Source organism: Rhinolophus ferrumequinum, chromosome 11 (genome assembly GCF_004115265.2).
Source record: "Rhinolophus ferrumequinum isolate MPI-CBG mRhiFer1 chromosome 11, mRhiFer1_v1.p, whole genome shotgun sequence".
Lineage (NCBI taxonomy): Eukaryota > Metazoa > Chordata > Mammalia > Chiroptera > Rhinolophidae > Rhinolophus > Rhinolophus ferrumequinum.
In genome coordinates this window covers 51,021,738-51,033,770 of record NC_046294.1, presented here as the reverse complement: position 1 = coordinate 51,033,770, position 12,033 = coordinate 51,021,738, and the positions used below count along the sequence as shown (strand labels likewise).

Sequence of the window (12,033 nt, the reverse complement as noted above, 5' to 3'; positions counted from 1 at the left end):
TAGATATCAAAAAAAAAAAAGTACTGAAGAGTGAAACACGGGTTTTGAAAATAAATGGATAATCTTACACATTCAGTCATAACTTTTAACAATCTGACTTTTTAAAGAATAGTGATCTTTTCATTCAAATTTCTACCTTTGAATTTTAGGAATTTAAAATATACCAGAGCCAAGAAAAACCACCATATCTTATATAGCATACCTGTGTTTTCCCTTGCTGCCCATAAACAATTTTTGTTGGGATGATTTTAGCTGCTGGTTGAACTGTGGAACCTATTCCTTTTGGTTGAGTTACAATCATTTTGGTGATGGGTCTTGTAGCTGTGATGATAGCTGGCTTTGCTCCCGTTGGCACTGTCTGAATAGTCTTTTCTCCCTAAAGTGAAGTAAGTGACTATATGAGATTTATATGCATTTAAATGATAAAAACTGTCCTTTCACTGAAAAAAATCACAGAAAGATTTTACCAGGGCAATGGGAAAAGGACTATAAATTGGGCAACAAAGAACAATGTTTCCAGGTGATCAAAAATCCTAGACTTAGTTGAAATGATCTTAGAAGTCTTTCTGTCCAAACAAGGTGTTAAGTATTTCCTGATGAGTGAATTAAAAACATAAATTACTCACATAAGAGTAATTATACTGTCGCGTTCACAGAATACATATATTAAGAGTCAGAAAATTATAGAAGAATATATACTAAACTGTTAACAATGGTTCTCTCTCTAAGAGTTGGGATTATAGGTCTTGCCCCACTCCCCACATTCATTTTTATTTTCTAATTTATCTGTAATGAACATTTACATAATAGAATTATTGTGCATTATACCAATAGCTAAATGTACACATACAAAATAAACTGCCTAAGTTCCCCAAGTATAAAATTATAAGGATAAATAGCAGAATATCTATGTGAAAAAGTATGGGCAAGAGATGAAATCAGCAAAGATATTAACATTCTTTCTGAGGTTATATGGGAAAACACAAAGGAAAAAAATTAGAGCATTTCGCATGTTTTATTACTGTTACTAACATCACTTTAGTCTATTAACTAGCTACCATAGCTTAAGCCCATTAACTTTTCACCATTTTCTGCATTTTCATCTGGTACTTTATTCTTAAGCACCATTTTCTGGTCATTACTTGAACTAAACTAAATTAAATTCGAATACAGTAATTTTACTAAATTATTAAAATTCAAAAAATTAAATCCATAAATAAAAAGGAAAGAATCTGAAATGTTTTAGCTTATCAGTTATTCTTAATTTTTAGTCATCATCATTCAAATATGTGGCTGCCTAAATTTAGCAGCCAATAAAAATAAAGCACCCAGGTGAGCTGGCAAAAAGGTAATCACCATGAATTTAGAGCTAAATATGATTTAAAAAAATCACAAAATGAATTATCTGCTGTAATTATCTAAGGAAAACATGAAGTGTCTGCCAATTGTGTGATTACTTATTTTAACACACACGCCCCCTTCACAGCAGCGTCTCTGGAAAGAGCTCTAGTTCATTTGCCAAGAGTGCTGGTTTGCAAGTGGGCATGCCTATCTATTAAAATGGTTTGATGGGCCCTGTCCAAGTATAATGACCCATTCAAAGCCAATCAAAACCAACTAGCAGGCTATTTTTTGAAAACGCTCTTCTGATGTGTGTGTACACATGTGGTAAAGAGGATGGTCTTATAGTCTTTTCTGCTTGTTTTACTATAATTTCCTGTATCAAACTATTGCTATTAGATATATCTAGCAGCTAGGATTTACACATGACTTTAGATCTATGTGACCATAGGACTAAGGGCACATGGCATCCCCTCGCATATATCAAGTTCTATGAAAGTACAAACTATAAAGACTACAAAGAGTTCTGAAAACTCTAAATTCTAATACTTTACTTTTGGCTTACTATGTGAACTCAGGCTAGGAACAATATGTTTTCCCACATGATGAAAAAATCTAATGCTGGACCCCCTATCAACATTGTAAAGACTGATGCCTAGGAAGCTATGACAGATCTACTACAGTGAAGTATAGCATTCTTTTTCTAGCGAAGTAGGGACATTACCAGCCTCAACAGTTAAGTACCAAGAGTAATAACCAAAACATTTATTGAGGACTTCCTATGTGTCAGGTACTGTTTTAAGCACTTTCAAATTAGCTACTAGTTAATCAACAAACTCATTGGTAGAGATCATCATCCCCAACAAACAAATGAGGAAACTAAGGATAAGAGAAGTTGAGTAAATTAGCCAAGGTCAAACAACTACAATACTAAGAGACAAAGCACAGGTTTATCTAACTCCAAACCTCTTAAAAACTACCTATAAATATAAACAAACAACTATAAATAAATCCATTTGATTTTTTTTTTTTTTTTACTAGCTCAGGGATAAAAATGAAAAAACCAGAGTAACAAATCCCTGTCAATTAATTCAGTCTTAATCCCAAATACTTTTCTTTGCCCAGGCCAGGCCAAATACAAGGCCACTCTCCACTGGCCACATACAGGAATAAAATGATCACAGAGGCCCCCCCCTGTAGTGAAGCCAGTGGAATCCTCCATCGGGATAAAGCTAAGCATCTAAATCATGGTCATAAGCAGCCTAGCTATAAACAACAGGTTTTAGAAATTACTGTGAAAAATGGCATCCGTGGCTGGTGTTTGAACAGTTATTACATCACAGGGGTGGTAAATCGAGCCACTGTGACCATTTCGGGGTTCTGAAGTCGTGAGGTAAATGTTTGCACAGCTGGTCCTTAGCGTCCTCAGGGGATCGCGGAGGCCTCAGTTCGAGCTCTTACTTACCCCAGCGTTGAGCAACGTTGTGACGACGTTTTTGCCTGGGAGGCCTTGAATGGTCGCTCCTTTCCCTGTGGTCTTTTGCACAACAATCACATTGGGCTTGGAAGTCATGGGGATGGTAGTGATTTTGGTGGTCGTTCCTTAGAAAAGGGGGAGAAAAGGAGGCCCGAGTTAAGGACTAGTGATACTGAATTACTTGTTTGTGTTGTACACAATTCATACATGTCATCAATGTCATCCCCAGGTGATGTGAAGGCTGTCATGAGGATGAAAATGAAGGCTGGGAACAGGAAAGTACAAGTTGTCCTAGAATGAGAGAAGATTAAGAATTGGCTCTTAGCTACAGTCGTCTTTTGGGAATCTGAGGACCCACCAAACTCAGAACCTGAAAATACCACTATCAGTTTCTCCGTCAATATGCCTCTCCTGACTAATTAACTGAAACAAATCAGAATCTCTATTCCAGGATATATATTTCCCCCAACCCAGTGTTTTATCTGTATTACTAGTGTGATGGGAAAATTCTTCAGAAAGATCATAAAAAAGAGGTAGTACTTATCAAAACTCACATAACACCAGACTCTAGAGAAAATTTATTAAGTCACGAATTTTTGTGTGATCAAAGCAAAATAAACACTGACTCAGAGACCAAGTCACAGATTAAACACGTGCTTTTATAATCTGCAGCACTTTGAAGAGTGAGGATGAAACTATATATACTATTTATATATATAAATATAAATTTATATATTTATGTATATATAAATTTATATTAATTTATAAATTTATATACGTATATAAATTTATATTTCCAACTATTAAGATCTACTTAGGAAATCTACATCTACTGATTGAAACATAGTATTATCTTTCCCTCTCTCCCAGATTCTTCCACAATCTGCTTCTCTTCTACCTATGAAACGTATCTATCAAATTTGTACCCTACTATTCTTCTCATTATCCAAGTTGGAAATCCTGGTACAAATCTTTAATTCACGCCTTGTCTTCACTCCAAGTATATCCCCCAACAAAACGAAAGCCTCTTTGAGCTCCACACTGTTACCTTTTCATGTCACTGATTCCTCAGTGCTTAGCACACAGTATATGGCAATTAGTAAAGAGTATGCGAATGAACTCCATTTATCACCAACGTGTATCTTCTTTCAAAATGTTACCAATGTCAGCTCAATAGACAGACCCCCATCTCTTTTGGCTTCTCATTATTTTCTTTCTATTTCAAGTTTCTCTATCATGCAAATAGCTCTGATGGTCCGTGTCATATCAAATATCAAAAACAAAAAACTAATCCCATCATGTCAAGAATCCAGAATACATGAAATTGGTTAAAAACCTTCCTAATCCCTCTTGTTTCTAGTTCCAACTTCCCCTTTTGGTTTTCAATATCCTTTATGATCTGGCCCTTAATCTACCAATTTGATCTTATTTGTTCCTACTCCATGACACACACCATAAACTCTAGTCTAACATGTAACTTCTTCACTATGGCTTCCTATTACCTACCACTCAAAGCCCAAACTCCTCTGCTTAGCTTTCCAGGTTCCGTCAGACTTTAATTTTCAGGATTATCCAATATATACCTCTCCTTCAGTGTGCTGGTTTCCACATTGGTCCTTGAGCACACCAGTCCCAATGCAATTTTTGCGCCTGTAATTTCCTCTGCCTATGAAAACAGGCAAGTCATATTTTTCTTCTATAGGCTTGCATATCATTTATCAAATGACTAAGCACAGAAGAGGTACTCATTAAAAACATGACTGATTAATATATTCTCAAGATGAAAAATTAAATAAAATTTTATTTTCTACTGGAAAACCTTAGCACTCCTTAATAGAAATTTAGAAATAAGATTGTACTAAGAATAAGAATATATATAAGAATTTTTGACAATCTTATTACAATATCTTTATAATATACTTGCCATCATCTAATGTCTCATCAGTCTAAGGTAACACACTCAGGTTACATAAAAAAGCACTTTTATCCATGCACCAGCTTCTCATATGTTTTTTTTCCTTTATCTGTGGTCCCTGACTAGGCTGTTAAGAGCTATAAAAACCAAGCTACCTATTATTCACTTACATCAACTTTAACTCTTAATTAACTCCAATCCCTCATGTGTGATTGATTATGATGCCTCCTTTGACAATACAGCCTTACCAAATTTTGGCTAATAAAAAACTTTTTAGAAAGTAAGCATTAAAAACTACCTCCAGGAAATGTAAACCAATCTTTAACTCTACACAAAACTTGCTTAACAAGTGATTTATGTCTATAAAAATGTCTCTAATCCTTTCCATTACAGAGGTGTGTCAATTTATGAGACTGCTGCAAACCAAGTTCACCAGCTTAATAAATGGGGCAGGAGGGAGGGGATGTCAGAAAACAGAAGAAAAAGGCATAGCATAAGACAAAGCAAGTACAGCATTACATTAAAATAGAATACAATTTATGACTAGAATTATCAAATTATAAAAATCTAAAATTCCAGTGAGCATGTTTCTATATCTCAGGTTATACCTATGTATACCTAGGTTATACCTATACCTATGTTATACTGAAGATAGTAGTACTCATTTTTTAAAAAGGTTTTTCCCCCATGCTTTCATAGTGTGTTACAACAGAATGTATACAAGTTTAGCATTCTTTACAACAGAGAACGCACCTCACGTACATCCCTATGTATCACTGCACCCAGTCCAACATCTGGCTCATAACATCAGAGAACCCACCTATATATAGTCTTTACTTACAAAGAAAGAGTCAAGGTACAATGGGTGCAAATAACTGTGAATCACCTTAGGATCATGAGCTATGATAGTCACGCACTCCAGACATTCCTATTTAAAAATAAGATACCTATAAAAGTTTGAGCCTCAGGGTAGGTAAAGAACACTAACTTACTGGCCCAGATTTCACTATTCACAGATTCTTAAGTCACCCTGACAATCTTGGTCTTTATGGTAATGTTTTATGTTGTTTTGCTTGAAGAATAAGCAAATGAATTAAAAAGTATTTAAACACTTGGTCTTTGCCTGGACATTGTACTAAAGATTAAGAGAATCAAAATCAAGTCTTGCCACAGTCAAAGGTTCCCATAATGTCCTCAGAGTCAAGATAATGAGTTCACCTCTGAAGGATCAAATCTTCTACATAAAATATGCATGATTCTTTAACCAACCCTCAACAACACTCACAAAAACCCTTAATCTGATAGTTCTCTCTATGTATACACATGTAAGTAAATATTTGACTCTATAAGATACGAGTTAAATAACTGCAAAAATAGTCATGACTTCCATTTAATTGCTTATTCCAATAAAAAGAAAAACTCGACCTTTCAGAATGTACTTTAGAAACACGAACTTGCATTCTAGGATATTATACAAAGGAATTAAGAACTTTGCATAATAATTTACATATACAGATGTTCATCACAGAATTATTGATAATGACCAAAAAATTTGTAAGCAACCTAAAACATTTAACAATAAGAAAATGGCTAAATTACGGTGCATCATATTAGAGAACATTGTGTAGCCATTAAGCAGGGGTCGGGGGAGTGTCAAAATACATTTAACGGAATGGGAAAATAATTATTATATGAAAAAAGATTAAAACTGATTATATTAGATCTCAATTTAAAATACATATATATATATATATAATACACACACACACACACACAAACACATTTATACAAGAAAATGAACAGAGAAAGGAATGAACAGAAGTATATACACTTAAATTTTAACACATTTCTCTGGATGGTGAAAATTATTAAGTTTTTAATTTTCTTTGTACCTTTCTATATTTTCCAAATTCCCCACAATGAAAGGGGAAGTATCATTTTTTTTAAAAGCTTTCTATTCTTACAGCTAGATGTTTGAGTGTATTTTAAGAAAAGCATACTTTTTTTGTTGGGGAACAGGGGTGGCGTGAAGTTGGGGTGGGTACAGACTCTAGAATCCAGCATCTGCTCATGGATGAAAGCACAAAACTGTCTAAATTCATCCAATAAGGCTTATCAGTTTACTGTAAATAAACAACCTGGGATTGAAAACTACTAATAAACTAACCTATAATCTTAGTATCACGGACAACAAGAATATTACGAAATAAGAGAACTGTCTTTATAAAGAACATTGATACATAAGGATCAGTTTAGAGTAGTCAGAAATGAGAGAAGTTCTTCAAGAGTAAAAGTGTCAAACAGAGAAGCAGAAGTAGATAAAATGAGCTCCATGCAATGAATAGAGTTGTTTCAACTCTGTGCCAAGTATATCCTATAGTGCTGGAAAAACTTACAAACTATTCTCATGTATACCCATACACTTGAAATGGCAATTAAGTTGCTTTATATTTAAATACAAAGGTGGATAAACTGTATACATAATAAAAGGTATAAATGTTATATGTGACCACCTCTTTGCTTCTAGGAAAATGTGCTTGCTTGTATTGTTCTAACCCAGTACAAAGTAGCTAAATCATAAATAAGGTGGGCAAATAGAGGCTTCATAACATCTGGACATTCCTTTAAGTTATATGGTACCATGAATTCATATATAAGAGAAACCCTTACAGTCATAAAAGGCTACATACCAGTGAAAAGCACGACCACTTTTTGAGAAATGTTTGAGTATGTACACTATACTATTTAAAGATACTGTCAGGTAATAAATTATAATTTGAGTTTTAATTGTGTTATTTAAAATACCCTCTTAAAATCTGGAGTATGATGATTCTTTCCCTACTGGTTTCACCCTCCTTAATTTGGCAAACGCTGGATTTTCTCACTTACACTTAAAAGTAGAGCCAAAATTAACAGCTTTAAATATAGTACTTTATGCCAATACCATGCCCTGCTTTGCTTTTTTTTCACTCCCTGAGTTATCAGCAACATCGTATTACTGCCGGGAACTTCAATCCCTTCACTTTAAAATGTTAGAACAACTCACCTGGGGCATACAAAATATGGTTAGTCTACAAAAATGGTAGACAAAGTCCACAAGGCTTGCTTGATCAGAGATTATTTACATCATTTTAATTAAAAAATAATAATCGATGAAAATGAATGCCATGTTAACATTCCACTTCATGATCCACAACCCAAATACTTCAAGAATTAACAAGCCAATAAAAACCAGGTAAGGTTCCAAAATACCAATAAATTAGCCTTCACTATCTGAGTAAAATATTTTTAAAAAGTAAAGAGTCAATATAAATGGTGAAAAGTAAATAAAGATGTTTAAGTATTTTTATTTTTAATGAGCTAAAGTGACATTAGTAATTCAAATTATGAGATATGGTCCCTCAAAGACATTTAAATAAATACTAGTCCTTCTATTATCGAGCTTGTGTGGTCTTGGACAGGTCAATTTCATCTCTATAACCTTAAATCTCTCTGTATCTGTAAACTGGGGATGATAACTAACTATCTCAGAGTTATGAGGTCTGAATGGATTAACAAACAGGAGTACGCTTTATATTAATAAATGAAAAACCTCTACAAATGTAAACGATAATCTTTCCATCTAATTAAAAGCAACATTTATGTTCTTTCGATTTTAAAACTATCGAAAGTTTAATATGTGAAAATTTAATACTAAAACTAAGAAAACTACACTTCATCACTAAACATCAGACAAAAATCAGCTTCAGATTTCTAAGCTGAAAACTGAGATCAAACAGAATTCTTCAGCAGTTGAAATAGGCTTTTTCCTCTTACTAGTCACCTATACCTTTTACATATTTCAGATATACCTACCAGAAACTATATTACTGCTAATTATCTTGCCCCCCAAGGTAGCTAATGATTTGGGTACTACTGTAATGATGCTACCACTGGTAGTTTTCACATAGGTTGCAGCTCCAGGGGTTGCAGCCATCCGACCTATGGATGGGCTCACTGTCGGCCGGGTATAAGTTGCCTGTGTGCCTATAAAAAAGGGAAAAGGCAAAAGAAAAACTTGTCATTACTTATAGAAGAATGATAAGTTATATAGTTTAACTATACAATTCAATGTAATCTACAATGCTTTAACTTGACAATGGAATTACAAGGCGTCAAGACATTAACAATTTACAGCCAGTTTTCAATGCACATAGCAAGAACTATAACCAAATCAATTTGAACGTATTTTACATAAAAATATTGTGATGTGTTATATCAAATTACTAACCCCAAGAAAAAGTATAACTAACTCTGTTCCCTTCTTCTACTACTCTTCTTCCATTAGTTTTATGCCAAAAGAAGAGCATTTTAGCTATTTCTGTTATAGATTTTAAGGTCTCTGCATATGCTGTCTCAGTGCCAAAACCAATGTCAGCACTCAGCAAATAAGGCATTTTTTTACCTAACATTTTATAAACTTTTACTGTTTTGTACTCTGCTACTCTGTAAATACATTTCCATCTTTTAAAGAGTTATTGCATCATTTTACTAGAGATTAAAGTTGAAGCTGCCAAAAATATTTCTTTTTAGATTAAAAAATTCATTATTTACATATTTCCTCAATTTCAACTGACCTGTTAGGATATTTTTCTTCATGTCTCTCAAAGGATTTCTCCACTACTGCTAGGACTTTTTTCTTTTCCAAAACAGGAATTAAAAACTAACCGGATGAGCCTTTTACAGTTTCTTATAAATCCGGTAACTCAGAAATACCATTCCTAAACTAAGAATTCTTAGTCTTGGAGAGAATGAAGATGGCTAAGATAACACCTCCTTCAACTAAAACAATTTTTTTCATTACCAGATTCAGATGTCACTGTGATAACCAATTTCAACAACCCTCTCCCCCAAAAAATGCTTTTAGCAAGTTATTCACCATTTAAAAATATAATCCCTATCTAAAAAAGGAAGAACATTGAGTAGAACTAGTTTAAATTGGTTGCAAACATACATCTTGAATAAGAAAAAAATAATCAAATGCAATGTAAGTATACTATGTAAATACATAATTTGAATCAGTTGAATTATAACTGCAAAAAATTTCAACTTACTCTTGTTTTTAAAAAAGAAGCACTTATTCTTAATATAGATACATAAGCATAGACAAACTATAATTTTTCACTACCATTAAGGAAATCATATATACATAACACTACTATCTTTGTACCAAATGGAGAAAAGTTTTGGGGGAAGTATGATAGATTTAATACAAGAATAACAGTGTTTTTAAAATATAAGCCTTGCATAGAGACAGAAAGTAGAATGGTGGTTGCCAAAGATTAGGGAAGGGAGGGGTGGGTATGGGAATAGAGAGTTACTGTTTAATGAATACAGAGATTCAGTTTGGAAAGATAAAGTTCTGGAGCTAGATGATGGTTATGGTTGCAAAATAATGTTAATGTACTTAATGCCAATGAACTATACATTTAAAAATGGTAAATTTCATGTTATATATATATATTCTACCACATTTTTTTTAAAAAAACAGCACTGGGTTTTGATTCAAACAGATCTGGGTTCAAATCCCAGTTCTGCCTTTCATTGACTATGTGAACTTGGGCAAGTTGCTTAATGTCTGTTTTATAGCTGAAAATGGAGATAATAAAGCCTAAAGGAGACTAAGTACAATGTTTGTACAGACCTTTTCCTACTGGCCAATAGACGATAGCTTATAAACTTCAGAAAGGTATCATTTTACACTATTTAGATTCTACCCTCTAAATATTGACCCTCCTCAAAAAGTTTGGTAAGAGTTACACCAATTTAAAATAATAGTAATAGCTAATTCTAATATTGATTAATAGTGACAGCCACTGAGCACTCTGCTGAGGAGTTTACATACTTCATTTCAATTAATACTTACAATAACCTTTGGTACAGGAATTATTATCCCATTTAAATAGACAAGGGGAAATATTTAGAGGGATTAAATAACTATTCAAGGTCACAAAGGGTGGTACTATTTAAAATGTCCTACACTGTCACTTCCTTGGGCACAGCCTGGTTGCTCTCATATCAGGCAAAATGCCATCCTGTGCTTCCCTCAGTCTGAGCAATGCTTACTACACTGTAATGTAATACAGACTCCCAGGATCATCAAAATGAGATCCTTGTGGGCTGGGACTGTGTTTTCATTCACTCAACAAATCCTGACTAAACACTTGCTTACAGACCAGCTCTGCATACGAGTATATACGGTGAATAAAACAGACATGGTCCCTTATGCTTACAGGAGCTTATGGTCTAATAAGGTGAACAACATTAAACAAATCAACAAACAAGTAGCTAAGTAATTAGAAATTGCAGCTATAAAGGAAAAGAACAGAGAGAAAGCTATTTTCAGTTGGGCGGAAGAGGGAAGTCAAGAAAGGCCTCTTTGAAGAATTGTCTCATTAACCTCTTTCTCCCCAGTGTCAGGCACATTACTGGTACAGAGAAATTACTCAATGAATATACGATGAATGAATGTACTGATGCTCAAGAAAACTTACCAGTAGGTGTGGTTACCAGCTTAGTTGTCATAATTGCACCATTACTGCTAACCACCATAATAGGTGAATTGCTACTGGTGGGCAGAGTGGCTGTCACTGGTTTGGGTAAGATTTTACTTGGTTGAACTTGTTGTGTGATGATTTTAACACCTTTGAAAGAAGAAAGATAAATATCAGTACAAATCATTTTTAAAACCAAGTGCCCTATACCAACCCAAGAGGGCAGTAGTTACATTTACTCAGTCTTACCTAAAGAGAAACTTTCTTCATGTGGCTGAAACTCTTTAAACTTTTATTTCTCAAATTCCTATCTTTCCTAATTTCTCTTTTCTAATCTCTTTTCTCTATCTTTTCTAATCTCTTTCCTAAATTCTCTCAAGAATACAATCAAAACATTATAGAAGCTCTTAAATTCTTAAAGAAAAACAATTTCTTTTTCTTTTGTCTATGAGCATGTCTTATAAGAGCTTTCAAACCAAATTAGCCACAACCTGAACTTTTACAGACAATCTATTCCATTTAAATGCTTGGGATAAAAGAATTAGGATAAGAAGACAAGAACAAATATTAATGTAGCTTTTATATATTCCCAATTACACCAAATATTTCTCTAACCACTTAAACTATAAAGGCTGTTGAAAATATAAGGAGCAAGAACATTTTCTTTTTGAACCTTTATTTTTAAATTGACTTCTTTTAAAAGTACTTTTAATAGCTCACTTTGTCAAATACAAAAGAAAGGATACACTACTATTGCACCTACAAAA

The 12,033-nt window shown here is 33.7% G+C and overlaps 1 protein-coding gene across 6 annotated transcripts in view; it reads right to left on the bottom strand.

The window, feature by feature from the left end:
- Window positions 1–12,033, bottom strand: part of EMSY (EMSY transcriptional repressor, BRCA2 interacting) — a 91,770-nt gene that overhangs the window by 25,014 nt on the left and 54,723 nt on the right. For all 6 annotated transcript variants that reach the window (XM_033120356.1, XM_033120359.1, XM_033120358.1 and 3 more), the window contains 4 exons: window positions 11,267–11,416; window positions 8,589–8,759; window positions 2,807–2,943; window positions 203–376 (listed from right to left, as the gene is read on the bottom strand). In XM_033120356.1, coding sequence (XP_032976247.1) covers window positions 203–376; window positions 2,807–2,943; window positions 8,589–8,759; window positions 11,267–11,416 — 632 coding nt within the window. The remainder of the gene's footprint in view (window positions 1–202; window positions 377–2,806; window positions 2,944–8,588; window positions 8,760–11,266; window positions 11,417–12,033) is intronic.